Below are 16027 nucleotides of genomic sequence, written 5' to 3'. Positions count from 1 at the left end.
TCTGGCCTGGAAAGACCATGAGAAACATTCACCAGATAAGAAAGAGCCTTTCGCGCTATCACTACCGCCTTGTGGACTCACGGTGCTGCCTGCTGTGTTCTGCACTGACTTGAGAAATGCTTCCCTCATTTGTCCCATGATGGTCACTGGAGGAAAGAAGAGAGAAACAGGGCACCTTTACCTCCACCCACCACTCCCATGGTGTGTGGCCCTGGTCCTCTGTCTCTTTTTCCTGCACTGCCAATGTCCAGCTCACTGGGCTAGAGGGAGTCACAGGTCTGGAATAATTGGTGTACAGGACAGGGCCAAGGAAAGGAAGATCACATGGGCGGGGCATTAAGCTCAAGGGGTCTCAATTTGAGGCACATCTTCATTCAGAGGCATGTGACTGGTCTTGCTTCACTGAAAGTCAGCTGCAGCATTCAGTCAACAAATATTTATTGGCCACTTACTATGGAACAGGCACTGTGCTAGCCAATGAAGATAGGGGAGCATCTAAGACAGACTTGACTTTGACCTTTAAGAGCTGGTAACAGGTATGGGCTCTGTCCCCTCCTCATAAATAATGCACTGAAACAATCTTTGTGACCACCTAGAGGGGTGGGATAGGGAGGGTGGGAGGGAGGGAGATGCAAGAGGGAAGAGATATGGGAACATATGTATATGTATAACTGATTCACTTTGTTATAAAGCAGAAACTAACACACCATTGTAAAGCAATTATACTTCAATAAAGATGTTTAAAAAAAAGAAAAAAAGAACCAAAATAAGTTAAACCTCAAGTTATAAGTATAAAACCGGAAGTTCAGGGAGGCAAAAAAAAAAAAAAACGTTGTGTATGGACGCTGTGTTTGCTTTTATACACACATATATATTTGTAATAACTCCGATGCAGTGCTATCGGTGCTATTACAAATACATCAAGTACCATGAGAGCCCAGAAGAAAGAATCACCACCTCTGTTTGGATAGGATCAGGGAAGCCTTACTCAAGGAGGTGACCTGGCAGGCAATGATGGGAAAGGCAACACAGGGTGTTGTACATGCAAATGATACACGGAAGCCTGAAACACTCTGCTATGGTTAAATGTTTGTGCTTCTCTCACCCCTGCCAATTCCTATGGTGAACCCCCAGCCACCAATGTGATGGTATTAGGAGGTGGGGCCTCTGGGAGGTAACTGGGTTTGATGAGTCACAGGGTGCGGCCCCATAATGGCATTAGTACCCTTAGAAGAAGAGGAAGACACTCCAGATCTGCTTCTCTCTGCATTGGGAGGACACAGCAAGCCAGCAAGGGGGCTCTCACCAGAACCCAACCATGCTGGTACCTTGATCATGGACTTTCCGCCTCCAAAACCAGGAGAAATAAATGTCTGTTGTTTAAACCACCCAGTCTACGGTATTTTGTTATAGCAGCCTGAGCTAAGACATGCCATGACATATTTATGGAGCTACAAGTAATTCGGCAGGGATGGGTTCCTCAACTTCTGAGGGATGAAGTCTCCCAGCAGGCACATGTGGTATCTGTTGAGTAATCCCTGACACCTAACAGGGAAGAATTTAGCCATCAGAAAGCCAACTCTGAAGACCAGCTTGCTCACAACCCCACGTTCTCTCTTGCACTAGACTTCTGGTCAGGCCACATTTGAAAGACGATCCAACTGCTACAATCTCCATTCTCTCAGCCTTGAATAACACCAGCCCTGAGTCTTAAACCAATATAAGACTTTGACTCTTTGAGTCAAAAGCAATCAAAACCACAGCATCACACCCTATATTGGCCACTAGATGGAGCTATGCATCACACCAAAAAAAAGACCAGAGGCTAAATTGATTTTCTCCAAGTGGTCTGTAAATAGAATCACTGACTTTCACAGCTGGTGGTAGCAAGTTATATAAGCCCAGGGTCCTGTGAGGGTGGGCATGAAGGATAGACCATTCACAAAATATTTATTAAATTCCTACTTGTGCTAGTCTCAGTTTAGACAAATAATGGGCACTATCTGCCTTCTGGGAGCTCCATGTTTGGTGGCGGAAAGGCACACACACACACACACACACGCACACGCACACATTGTGCATGACGTTTCTTGTGCATCCCAGACTCTGCCGGGTGTTTTTCAAGTTCTATCTCTAATTCCCAAATGTTAAAAACTTGTTCCAGTTCATTTGGCAGAGCCAAGATTAAATCTCAAATCTGCTTGCCTCTTAAGACCATATCCTTTCCTCAATACCATCCAGTTCCCTCTCAAACACTTCCCATGCAAAGCGAAAGGTTCACACATAAGGTTGGGTGTGAACCAAGACCACCAGAAACACACCAGACAGAGCTAACTGACTGGGGGTGTCCAGGAAGGCATCACAGAGGAGGTGTTTTTTTGTTTGCTTGTTTGGTTTTTTTTGTTTTTTGTTTTTGGATCAGTCAGATAAGCTTGAGGGGAAAGAAATTCCAGGGAGAAAGAGGCAGGTCCTGTGGCACAAAGCTTTGCAAATGCAGGAAACAGCCTTTGGTAACAAATGGCATGTAGCCTAGGGCACTGGGGAGCGTGGGGTGTGTGAGGAGGGATGTGAACAGGGTGGAGGCGGGAGGGCAGCTGAGGGAAAGACCGTAAACAGCCTCCCTTGTTCAGTTAAGAAGTTGAGATCTATTCCCACAGGCAATGGGAAGCCATCAAAGGCTCTCGGAGAAACTTCTGATGTTAAATTTAAACGGTCATTCTTTTTTCCAGGAAGGGAGGTATATTCATACTTTGGAACATTATACAACTCAGTGACTCCTTTGAAAAGAAAAAAAAAATCTTTCTGAACATATGGACACTAAGTCTGTCCCTTTAATTTCACTCTATACCATATGGCACCCTGAATTTTTAGATGAGTAGATGGATTGGCTTCACAGATCAAAACTTGGTAAGAGACATCTTCGTCTGCTTCTTTAATTCCTTTTCCACTAACCACAGCCGAAGCCCAATTTATCAATCTAATAAAATGAAGTGGTGAGGCCAGACGATTGCTTGCACAGTACTTAGACACGCCTGGCACATACTAAATGCAATAGAAGGGTTTAATAAATACACACACACACAGACCAAAGGCATGTGCCATTAGTTCCTTAGCTAAACTCCAAGGAAATCAAGTAACTTCAGCCCTACCTTAGGGAGAACTGAATGATACACACAGGTGCACGTGCAATCATATCCAGGGGAGACAATGAGCTAGAGACATCAAAAAACAGCTGTTCTACCAAGCTGAGGTCCAGCGTCATTTTAAAAACAAAGGCCATACGTTTTCAGAAACTAGAATTTACTTCCACCTCAGCCTTGCTAACTAAACTTGCTGTAAACTTTTACGAGAACTTTCCTCAAAGAGCCTCAATACTGATTTATATATTACTCATACATCGAGGCTGTTTCCACTAAGCCAAACAAACATCTGGATGAAAACTGTAATCATTTCATTGTTTCCAACTGCCGGGACCTTTGAGGTTGATAAGACATCTAAACCCTGTCTGAAAACTGTGTGTCTTTATCAGATACTCGCCATTAATTAGATACAACCTCAAAGAGAAATCTAATTGTAGAAGGTTAAAAACCAAATTAATTGTAGTGCTTTGAGGCTTTGGGAAGTTAAATGACGTGCTTAATGTTACAGAGCTTGCGAGTGGCAGAGCGGGATTCAAGCTTGTCTGGTATCTGTCTGTTTTCTTTCCACTACACCAACTGCCTCAGCAATATGACTTATATTGGGCAGATTCTGAAGTACAGACTAAATGACCAGTCATTCAATATCTACAACCTTGTCATGTTTATAAAAGGAAAAAGAATTGAGTACAAAGGACATTAAACGGCGTGCCCTGAACTCTGCACATATAGGCAAACCTATAACTTGGCCTCAAAGCAGAAACTCGCATGCATTTCCAGTGTGGAGTCATGCTTAACTAGCACTCTAGAACGTCACAACTAGGAGCTCAATGCCATCTGGGCTGCCTCTCCTCATTGTGTAGGTAAATTTCTACACTAAAAGGAATTGGTGGGGCTGGGGGGAGTTGGAAACAGACCAGAGTTCTCCAATTTCAGTAACTGGGTGTTTGCTTACATTTCCGCACTTTTATCTACACTTGCTCTAAGCACTATCTCACTTGCTAAAAATGTAAGCTTCCCAAAGCAGGAAGTGAAATGTAAACATCTGTGCCTTTTAGCAGGGGTAAAGGTTTTGGTTTGAATAGCTGAAGAAACTAGGAATGTCTCACTGTAACATCACTAAGGTTCAGTTTACGGTGTTTCAATGTCTCCACCTTGTGGAAACTGTCAGTAGTACATAAAAATAAATACATCTTCATTCATTAAAAGACTGACCTGACAAGAGAATAATCTTTCTTAAAAAATATGAAAATCTCAAAATAATCCCGAAGTATTTTGGTAGTATATCACAGTGGGAAGTGATAATGATAACCTTGAGGCCATGCTGAATACCAACAGTCTTCTAAAGAGTAATAAAAGATTAAATTACATGTAATTTTAGTAACAGGTATATGTTACTGTTTTCATGTTCATGTAAAACTAGAGACACAAAATGATGCTCTAAGTTAACTGGATCATTTGATTTATCAGGCCATTAACTTTCCCAGCCATTTGGATAATAGCAGAAACGTGTTACACCGTAAGGCTTTGGTGGCTCCTGTCTCTGAAGATTTCACTATGGGATGGTTCTAAAAGTAACAGGCAGGGCTTTCCTGGTGGCGCAGTGGTTGAGAATCTGCCTACCAATGCAGGGGACACGGGTTCGAGCCCTGGTCTGGGAGGATCCCACATGCTGCGGAGCAACTAGGCCCGTGAGCCACAACTACTGAGCCTGCGTGACTGGAGCCTGTGCTCCGCAACAAGAGAGGCCCGCACACCGCGATGAAGAGTGGCCCCCGCTTGCCACAACTAGAGAAAGCCCTCGCACAGAAACTAAGACCCAACACAGCCAAAAATAAATAAGTAAATAAATTTTAAAAATTAAAAAAAAAAAAAAGTAACAGGCAAAAAGCCAAAGCAGCTTTGTCTCTAAGCTTCTAATTAAATGAAAGAACACTTCTAGTAAGACAGGTAGAACTAAGCAAAAGTAAATCAATTTTGAAATAAACTCAAGTAGCTGTGCTATTTCAACACAGCAATAAAATGCTGGGCAAGATGGGGCAGCACGGTGATTAAGGAACTAGCCCTGGGCTCTGCTTCTTAACTACTTGGGCAAGTTATTTAACCTTCCTGAGCCTCAGTTTACTCCTCCAGAAGATGGGGATTATGATATCACCTATCTCAAAGGACTGCTGTGAGGACAGAAGAAGATAATATATATATAAAGCACCTAGCACAGTGCTTGGCACATAGTAGGATAATAAGCTACTGTTAAAATTATGAAAACATTGACTCACCCATGGGGTTCTTGATCATTACATTCAGGAAAACGAGTGGCATGAGCATCATGCCTAATTTTTATTATCTGTAATTTTATCTATTAGAATGTTAGAGGGGGAGAAGGTCTTGAAGGACTTCTGGGCAAGCCAGGTTAACAGATGAAGAACTCACAGGAAGTGGAGCAAATGGATGCTTGTTCAGCTTCCACAGTGATCTGGAAGTGTGGCAAAAACAAGAAGCCAAGCCTCGGGCCACACGTGGTCACGGCCCGGCTCAGACATCATCTCATCACTCGCCTCAACTTCGCATGTTATAGGGAGGTTGGGTTTGCTCCTTCATCCATCGAGCCGCGTGCTCACCAATCCAGCAACGTTTATAAGCTCCTACATGTACAAGGCACTGGGGATTCAGTGGTGAGCAAGCCAGACAATGTCCCTGCATGACGGCGCTTGTTGTTGTAAGCAGGAACGGGCGGGGAAACGATAAAATATAAACCCATCCTCAGGATAATTTTAAACAGCGATAAGCTTCCAAATGAGCATAAGACACGGTGATGGAAACTAGGCCTGGGGCAGGTCACATAAAGGACTTCAAGTTGAAGGGTCAAGGAGGGCCCCTCCAGAGAGATGCCAGCCGAGCAGCCAGAAGGAACCAGGGGAATAGATCTGGGCAATAGAACCGAGGCAGAGAAACAGTGCAAAGGCCCTGAGGCAGGAAAGAGCTTGATGAGACTGAGGGACAGAATTACCAGCTGCAGCGGCAGAAACAAGGGGAGTGCAGGACAATGAGTTCTAAGAGGCAGGTGAGGGCCAGATCCTGTGGGCCAGGTAGGCCCGGCTCAGGAGTCTGGGTTCTATCCTAAGCATAAGGTTTGGTTTAAAGGACTGACACAATATGGTTTGTTGTCAAGTGTCACTCTGGCTGCCGGTGGAGCCTGGCTGGAATTGCCCAGCCAGTTACTGCCAAGCCCGGACTGCGGCCCAAGTCTTACGTCTCTTGGCCCAGAAGGCTCCCCTCCAGGGCACGCAGCCTTCAAAATGAACAGGACGTGAGGAAGGCAATTTGCTCTCCCCCAGAGAACTTCAATAAGCCCCGCAGAAGAGAAGGCAGGGGCCACGCCTCCCCTGCTCCGTGAAAAGAGAGGCGGCCCAGGTACTCACCCGCTCGTGATGTCGTCCGCCCGCACGTTCTTGCTCAGAACGTCCCCGTCGCTCATGTAGCCGGGGGCGTCCATGCTGATGCTCTCCAAGTCCATCTCATCTCCTGCCTTGTCCGAGACGTCCCCGTGGCAGACGCTGCTGCCCCTGGAGGCCAGCTGCCTCCGCAGGGGGGCAGAGTACATGTAGCGGCCCGACTCGGTGTTGATGAAGCGGCTGGCGTTGGCTCGGGGCGGGTACCCGTTGCCCATCGAGGGGGCGTCTCCCGCCTGCAGCCGAGGGCTGGACTGGCCGAGCCTCCAGGACAGGGGAGTGGGCCTGCCCGTCAAGCTGAGGATACTGCGCCCGCTGATCTCCGTGGTGACATTGGTGTCAAACGTGGTTTCCAATGTGCTAAAAACATAAAACCGGCCTTGGGTTAGACCCCAATATGCCTAGTAGTCTTTGCAGTTTACATTCTCTTTCATTTTTTTTTTTAGAATTATGAAATATTTCCCATATACAAAAGAGGATCAAAAAGTAAGGTATTGGGCTTCCCTGGTGGCACAGTGGTTAAGAATCCATCTGCCAATGCAGGGGACATGGGTTCAAGCCCTGGTCCGGGAAGATCCCACATGCCGCGGAGCAACTTAGCCCGTGCGCCACAACTACTGAGCCTGCGCTCTAGAGCCCGCGAGCCACAACTACTGAAGCCCACGCGCTTAGAGCCCGTGCTCTGCAACAAGAGAAGCCACCGCGATGAGAAGCCCGTGCACCGCAACGAAGAGTAGCCCCCGCTCACTGCAACTAGAGAAGGCCTGCGCACAGCAACAAAGACCCAGTGCAGCCAAAAATAAAATAAATAAGTTAAAAAAAAAAATAAGGTACCAACATACCACCCAGTGTAGCTCTGTTGTTAAAAATGAAGATGAAGCTGCACATCTACGTCACATTCTGAAAAGCCCAGCACAGACTTTTCCCCTAAAACATGGTACAAGATACCCCCTAACAATTACTTTAAATAAACAATCTTAACTACTGGAATCTTCTTTCCAACACAGGAAAGGAAGTAGAAAACTCTGGACTGATAACAATGGGGCATAAAGGTAGCTGTGTGCCTATTCATCCTAGGACGCTGCATCTCAGCTCACTTTTCCTAAAGGCAGGATGCACCCATCCACTCCCAAGGTCCTAAGATCCCATTTTCACATCCTCAGCTCTCTCCAGACTGAGCAGGTGGGGAGGGCCCTGATTTTCTAACTCTGTAATATCATCTATCCCCCCAACTCCACTACACACACACACTTTCGCTTCTCCCACCTTTTGTCCAAAATGACAAACTTTGGGAGCAAAAGGCCAGAAAAGAGTGGTAAATGCCTGGGCTTGAGACGCATGAAACTAGCTGAGTCTGAAACTGCCAGGAGATGGAGCTCGTCCCTGGCCCTCCGAAGACTCTTTTGCAGTCAGTCCACTGTCTTTCCGGCCCTGCAGGTCTCACCACACCATCAAGATGCAGAGACACACTGGGGTCTCCTTACTAAGCAGAGAGAGCGAGAGTCTTTCCTGCAGAAGAAAGCATGGAAGATTTCCCTCCCGTCATGATCACCATCCTAGCCCAAGCCAAGACATCCACAAAACTGCTGTAACATACATTAAATCAGTTTCAATGATGATGGTGGGAAGAGGGATGTTTCTTAGCTAATCAAGAGTCGCAGGGTCCAGCACCTGGTTCCATGCCATCACCACCCACCCCCAGTGGACTCTTCTCTGGGAGAATCAATTAGGTGCCTCATCCGTTTTTGTTTCCCTCTGATCCTGGAAGCAGCCTGCCTGACTTTCCTTATACTGGGAACTCCTAAGTTTCGGGCCCTGGTCTTCTTTAAGAACCCACAGTGCTTAACCCCAATCTGCCATAGCTGCTGGCCGTGGTGGAGCCCAGCAGTCTCGTTGTTGTATTCATTTATCAAAGAGACTGAAATTGGAGAAGCAGGGGAGACCCCCCGCCCCGACCCCGGAGCTCACGGGGGTAACCGGGACTTTACCTTGATCATCAAGGCCAAACACAAACCATAAAAGTTGGTTCTGCCCAAATCACGAAGGATGTCCCAGGGCTGCACCCTCTTCACCTTCTTGCTCAACAATGAAAAGAAACTGATAAATGTTTCCAGTGTAATCCTAGAGTTCATCTAACGAAATCATGGTTTAAACATGATCCCACGTTTTTATAAATATTTCTGTCCGTGTTTTATACACGTGCATGACTAACAACGTTACAGAGTGCTTGGGGATCAGAGGCCGGGTAGGAATTCGAGTTATTCACTTTATCACACAGGTCAAATACAGTTCACCTGCTCGTTGCAACAGCATAATATCACATCGTTTTGGAAAATGCAAGCAAAGGGAAATTTAAATACAGCTGGTCTGCAACATCCTCTATGGGATGGATTTAGCAACCTTCTGCTCTGGGGAGGAATTTGTCTCCACGGATTTTTGCTCCTGACACTTCTGCATGCCGTATGGCATTCTCGGTGAATTCCAGCACATTTGGCGATCAAGGTTATTTATTCCGTTATTAACCAAATCGCTTGGCTAGTGGCGGGTACACACCGTGGCAGGAGCAGCCATGTGAAAACCAAGTTACTAGCTGGTTCAGGAAAGTGATTCACGCTCCAGATACCTGTGTGTAACCTGAGTTCCCCGTAAACTGGACATGGTCTCCTCCAAATTCTGCCGCAGATCAGCGATGTTCTTCACTGTCCGCAGTCGCCGAGCCTCGGGATCTTCCCCTGGAGAGACAAAGGTTAAAGCTATTTTAGTTCTCAGATAGATGGGGAGATTCTTGGGAACAGCAATTGCGCCTGTGACCAAAACCACGTTCCCTGCTCAGGGCCTGGTTCACCACGGGTGCTCGAGAAGGATTTGAGAATGAATGCATGAATGAATAAATGCACAGCTGCCCAAAGGAAGGTGTTAAATCTAAAGAGAGAGAGAGAGGTCTTTCTTCTCCCTGCAGGTCCCTCCAGCAACAGGTGAAGTCTAGCTCGTGGGAAAAGCAAAGTGCCGAGCCTGAGACACACACATTTTCACACTGTCTCCAATAAAGCCACGAACACATTAGGTCTGACCCCTGCCCAGGAAGGACCTTTGGTTTTCTCACCCATGGATGATAGGTGCTGCTGTCTATTGGCCTGACATTACAGACGGTTCATTTGTAGTGGTTAAAAGATCTGCACTTATTAATCATGAATATTCCTCCAGAGAGAGGTTTGTCTTTTTCTTTGTTCAATTTGTTAGGTCGTCTCGAATGCTGGCTCCTCTAACTCCCTGGCTGAGCGGTCACGGGGTAGGTGCTGACCCTCTCTCTCCATCCTTCAGATTCCGCGGTCCTAGACGAAGACAGTGACAGTGCTGACCTCAAAGGACTGTTGTAGGGACTAAATGGAGATCCCTGAGCGCAGCACCCACCAAAAGCACTCAACTCATGCCAGCTGGTGCTGCAGAGCGGGGAGCATTCGAGAAGATTCAGGCTTCTCTCTGGGGGATAAGGGACTTCCATTCCCTGGGCAACATTTCCCATCCCACTAAATACCTGGCCCGGAGAGGTCAAGTTGGCACAAACATCCCAGGAGAAACAGGCTACACACAAGCTAGGAAGCCACGTCCCCTCTCAGAGAAGCCTCGCTTCGGGTTGTCTGGCTATTCTGTTTAGTTTGGGCTGCTTATGGGGGGAGAGGAAAAGCCAAATAACTAAAATAGTGATTAAAGGAATCACACATCATTCCCTCAGAGTAATTTCAGGAAAGCTGAGAAGACCACAATCAAGGATCTTTAAAAGCTGATGACTATTTCAAGTGCTCAGCAATATTTCTAAAGAAATCTCTATATAGAACATAGTACACATGGGCAGCAGCAAGTGGGATATAGAGCAGACACCAAGTAGAACTTCCAGTAATTGTCATTAATAGTGCAACAGGCATTTCTTATAGACATTTCTATAAGAAATGTCATAGAATTAACTTTCCTTCTGAGACAGATGATCTTAGATTATTCTCAGCATGGTGGTGCCTGGAGGGTGGGGAATGGACTAAATGATTGATTATATGGAGATAATCTGCTATAGCAAACTCTCTATCCTTGAAAATGCCAGTGTTTTCAATTTTCTTCCCACTTCTAACCAAGAGAAATTTGGAAGGCATTTTTCTCTTATCTAAAAAGTGGTCAAACCTGCATCTCCCATCCAATTCTTTAAAATACATAAATATATATGTATGTGTTTTTAAACAAAAGCAGTGATGAATATCTATTTTACCTTCCCCTAATGGCTGTGGAGGAATGTAATTGCATCTATCTCCTGGGCCATCAATTAAATATCTTTTACTGCCAGTTTGACCACATTTTATCTGTGTAAAGGCTGCCAAAAAGGTACTGATCCTTTGGATAGCTCCAGGCCCTGCAGGGAACATTTATTACGAAGCTAAGTCTAGGGACCAGTTTTCAAATTACCTTCATTAATTAACTTAATCACACACAACAGTATAATAACTATATTTATAGGCATACCTTGTTTTATCGTGCTTCACTTTTTGTGCTTCGCGAGCATTATGCTTTTTACAAATTGAAGGTTTGTGGCAACCCTGCGTCAAGCAAGCCTATCAGCGCCATTTTTCCAACAGCATTTGCTCACTTTGTGTCTCTGTGTCACATTTTGGTAATTCTCCCAGTATTTCAAACCCTCCACCAGCAAAAAAATTATGACTCACTGAAGGCTCAGATGATAGCTAGCATTTTTTAGCAATAAAGTGTTTTTCAATTAAGGTATGCACATTGTTTTCTTTTCTCTTTTTAATTAATTTATTTGTGGCTGCGTTGGGTCTTCGTTGCTGCACACGGGCTTTCTCTAGTTGGCGGCGAGCAGGGGCTACTCTTTGTTGCGGTGCGCGGGCTTCTCAGTGCAGCGGCTTCTCTTGTTGTGGAGCACAGGCTCTAGGCGCGTGGGCTTCAGTAGTTGTGGCACGTGGGTTCAGTAGTTGTGGCTCACGGGCTCTAGAGCGCAGGCTCAGTAGTTGTGGTGCACGGGCTTAGGTGCTCCGTGGCACGTGGGATCTTCCTGGACCAGGGCTCGAACCTGCGTCCCCTGCATTGGCAGGCGGATTCTTAACCACTGCACCACCAGGGAAGTCCTGTACATTGTTTTCTTTAGACATAATGCTACTGCACACTTAACAGGCTACAGTGTAGTGTAAACAGAGCTTTTATATGCACTGGGAAGCCAGAAACTCTGTGTGTCTTGCATTACTGCAATATTTGCTTTACTGCAGTGGTCTGGAACCAAACCTGCAATATCTCCAAGGTATGCCTGTATTTATCCATGTCTCTATGAATGACACATTTGCCTGTTAACTCTCCTTTAGAAATTCAAAGATCTTTGATATGGAGTGGTATCTCACCTTTGTTTTTGATAACCCCACACAAATCTATAGATGCTCAAGAAATATTTATTGTCCACAAGATGTTTGGTCAACGTAGGGCTGAAGAAAAAGGATAGCTTTTGCATTCCAACAGATAAAGGTTTGAATCATGGCATTGCCACTTACCAGCCACTTGACCTCAGGCAGGTCACTTATTCTCTCTGAATGTCATTTGTCAAATGGGGATAAAACCCCTTCCCTCAAGGTTAGGAGGATCAGATGAGATGACACATGATACGCCTGGCACAAAATGAGGGCTTGTTGAATCTGAGTGTCCTGTTTCCCTCTGACGGGTCCCACTAGGAAGTATCTGCTCCTCTCGGAGCTCTACATACACAGATTCCAAGAGCAACGCAGAAACACAAACCAGTAATCTACCTGCCTTGCTCGGGTGATCACGTTCTGAACTGCCAATTCTACCTGCTTGGAAGATGGCCTTAATGTAAGATCTCCCTACCAACCCATAGCCTGAACAAAATAAACACACAGCCGTGCCCTGGTGGAAATGGCTGGGGCCTTAAAGCCCGTATACAGAGAAATTAAAAACTGAATGAACTATTCCATGTCTACCTGTGGCTCTCCTGCATCTACCAAGGGCAGTCCTCCCTCAAGCCACTGGCCATGATGGAGAGAACCCCATATTCTGACCAAATAGAGCAGAGGTGAGGATGTCAGGGTGTTACATGAGGAACATGGACGGAACCGGGGATTTTTACTTGGAAGAGGGAGGCTAAGGGACACGCTGCTACATGGAAAAGAATGGAAATTGTCCGTGAGGTTGGATTATACCCAGTGATTTAGAAAGGTAAGGATAAAAGACTCTATTACTACTTAACACCAATAAAATATGGAAGGGCTGCCTCGTGAAGGAACAGACTTTCCATCACAAGAAGTATTCCAGCAGAGACTGAAAGACAATTCATCAATGAATGATCGAAGGGATTCATGGACTGGATAATAAGCGGATGTTGTTCCTTCTAACGTTACAATCTGAGATGCAGGACTCACGTGTAACGCTATGTAAATGACAGAGCACCATGGGAAAATCCACCTACTTGCATAAGTAAGGGGGAGGAACTAAGCAATTGATCAAATAGTCTCATAAATGTCCATTCCTAAATACACCCGTTTATTGTCATTTCAAGGGATCGGCTGTACATAAGCTGAATTCAACCTCATACATACAAGCTACTATGTAGTGTCTCCATAAAATTCTTAACTGTACAGCCGCATGTGTTACAGGTGCCCATGTGAGTTCCACTACTTGAATGTAAAGACAAGTCACCCTGATTCAGATATTTTCCTTAGCAACTAACAACGTTTGACTTTACACCAAAGGGTGCTTGATCAGGCATGACTGGCTGCACGGTTCTGGTCCCCAAACCGACAGCATCTCAGGCTTTCTGAGCTCTCAACTGGTTTACTGTCCTGATGCACAGGAGACATGGGGAGAAAAAGATAAAGGAGTGAAAAGATCACAGGCTGCCATCTGTCCCTGTGAAATTTAACTGTTATGTGGAATGTTTTCCGGCTGCCGCTTTTGCTTTTCAGATGTGAATTTCACTGAGCCCCAATGTCTGCCACGACTCCACACTCCTCCACGAGTCACACATCTGATCCATGCCGGCCTCTGAATCACCAGCCTGGCTCTTTTGATGCGTGCACATACGAACACAATCTGGAATGTGTGTGGAGACCTGAGTAGTAATTAAACTCCACACCCTTCTCCTGAGAGCTGGCCCTTTTCCTGCACTATCCATGTCCTCATATGCAGGGGAGCTAAAACCTGGGAGAGAAGGAAACATAAAATCAATCCCAAACCACTAAATGGGGCCCTAAACCACTGTAAGACGGATCACTTACAAGTGGCCTGAAACTTCTCTGCCCCATCACTGTGCCCAGGCAGCAGAACCAGAAGGAAAGAGTGAAATCACTCAGATCCTCTGAAATTAATACTCAGAGCTAATGGTCAAACGGGTATGAGAGTCGATCATGTGGGCTGCAGACCAACTCCACAGCTGTAATGTGGCTATTAATATGGTGGGGTCATGGATATTTAGTCTAATAAATGGATTTTAAACATGGATTCAATTTTTAACCCAACTCTGGAAGTGGTAAGATATGCGAAGAATAACTCAGCCACTGCTAAATATGTGGTTTACCACTCCCTTCCCTGGTTAGAAGTTGCTGGAACCCAGGGCACAGCGCTGGGAATGGGGGACAAGGGACAGAGAAGGTGGTAGCTCGGAATACACTGCAAAAGGAATTCTAATTCTGATGCTACCTTTTTTTCTTTAAATTAAGAATGTGACAGTATAACACTAATAAATATTTGTGGAATTAACTATATGACAATTGCAGATTTTATGTTTTTATGTGATATAATATCCCTTTAATCATCCTTGTCTGGGTTATATTTAAATAAAATTTAGATTTTGTTTTTGTTTTTGGTTTTGGTAAAAGAAACATGCTGAAATCTTCTTTCCAACTGTTCCCAGGGTGCTCAGAACAATTTTCAATCAGTGCTTCTTAAAGGAAACTTGAAAAAGTCAATACATTTTAGAGTTCCAAGTCTTTTTGGAAGGCAACTCTATCTGAAGAGTGAACAAGGAGATTCAAAGTGAAGTATCCGAGCAGCCCAGAGCCCCTACATGAGTGAAGAGGAGCATACCTTAAAACAGAATGGCCAACAGGTAAAAGACTTATTTACAATTCTGGGGAGGAGGGAGTAGATCATGAGAGAAAGAGAAGAAAGAGAAGGAAGGCAGCAAGACAGACATTCAGTTTGTTTGGCTCATCAATCAAGGCAACAGTGAAGCAACTTCACATCAAGCTGGGTCCAGGACCTTCCAGCAGATGGTTGCACGGGAGGCCTCACCACCAAGAGACACGGAATTTCCAGGCGCCAAACTCACCAGTGAGTTCCTCCAGGGCAGGCTGTCCACTCTTCGTGTAGTGGCTGGGCTCCACGGTCACACCCCCTGAGCTGGACTCGGCAGTAACATTCCCTTCGGTGTCTGTCTGGGACCTTCACACACAAACCAGAGCAGACACACTTGTCACAAGGGGTAACTAGCACATCCGGACCACTGTGCCCCGACCACAGCCCCGACTACCCCCTCCTTCGGCAAGAAGCTTTAGAACAGAGCAGACCAGCAGACGGATGCTAAATAATTCACTGGTGCACGTGGAGCAAGGTCCTAGAAACAGAGAGAGGCTCCGAACTGTAAAAGATGAAATATTCATCACCCAAATGGAGGGTCTGCAATCCTTCACTGGAGGACGCGTCTGTATCCCCTTCGGGAAGCTAGGTCTAGCCAGAAAAATGCTGGCGAGTACTGGATGGTTTGGATCGTTTAACATGTGCCAAAGAGCCACTTCTAAGTAACCAGCGATGCCAGCAAGCCAAGCATGAAGATGACTCCATGACTCCATTGACAGCCCCCGGGCCCCCCCCAGATCCTCCTGACACAGCCGTCTCTGGAAAGATGACCGTACAACCAGTCAGGAGTGGGTGCCAGGCAGGTGTGTTTGTCCTCTAGGTCTGATTCAGAGCTCAGAGCTTCTGAGATGAAAGGTCTCATTGATCATTATTTCAACACCTGACTGAAATCTGTACTTCCCCAAACCTTCTCCATGCCCTTTTTTGTCAAGCAAATCGAGGCAACTGCTTCATGTCATGTGCTCTTGCCACAGTTACCTCTGCTTATTTTGGCGTGCCATGCAAACATATAATTATACTCAGACACATAACCATGGGTGTAACGTTACTAATTCATTAGCATCCTGAGCTGATTCAACCAGATTTCACTCCCTGTGAAGAAAGCGTTTGCCAGCAATGTGAACTGTCTAAAACAGACTGTGGCGGATGTGTACTGATAACCCCACATCATCCATCCATGCTCCCCCCTTTGCCCTCCTACCGATACCATTGGTTCCCCTTTCCTGCCATCTCGACCTTTAAAGGATTTTCATGCTCTCAGTGTTCCTCTCCTTCCCTTGACCAGAATCCAAGCTCTCACCATCT

At 45.7% G+C, this 16027-nt stretch overlaps 1 protein-coding gene across 2 annotated transcripts in view; it reads right to left on the bottom strand.

The window, feature by feature from the left end:
• The window catches only part of NAV2 (neuron navigator 2), a 396612-nt gene that overhangs the window by 152198 nt on the left and 228387 nt on the right, over positions 1-16027 (bottom strand). For both annotated transcript variants that reach the window (XM_061201526.1, XM_061201527.1), the window contains exons 8-10: positions 14916-15028; positions 9210-9318; positions 6557-6946 (exon numbers count right to left, since the gene is read on the bottom strand). In XM_061201526.1, coding sequence (XP_061057509.1) covers positions 6557-6946; positions 9210-9318; positions 14916-15028 — 612 coding nt within the window. The remainder of the gene's footprint in view (positions 1-6556; positions 6947-9209; positions 9319-14915; positions 15029-16027) is intronic.

The sequence above is a fragment of the Eubalaena glacialis genome, chromosome 10 (genome assembly GCF_028564815.1).
Source record: "Eubalaena glacialis isolate mEubGla1 chromosome 10, mEubGla1.1.hap2.+ XY, whole genome shotgun sequence".
Classification (NCBI taxonomy): Eukaryota; Metazoa; Chordata; class Mammalia; order Artiodactyla; family Balaenidae; genus Eubalaena; species Eubalaena glacialis.
The sequence above is the reverse complement of the archived record's forward strand: the minus strand, read 5'-3'. Positions and strand labels throughout refer to the sequence as shown.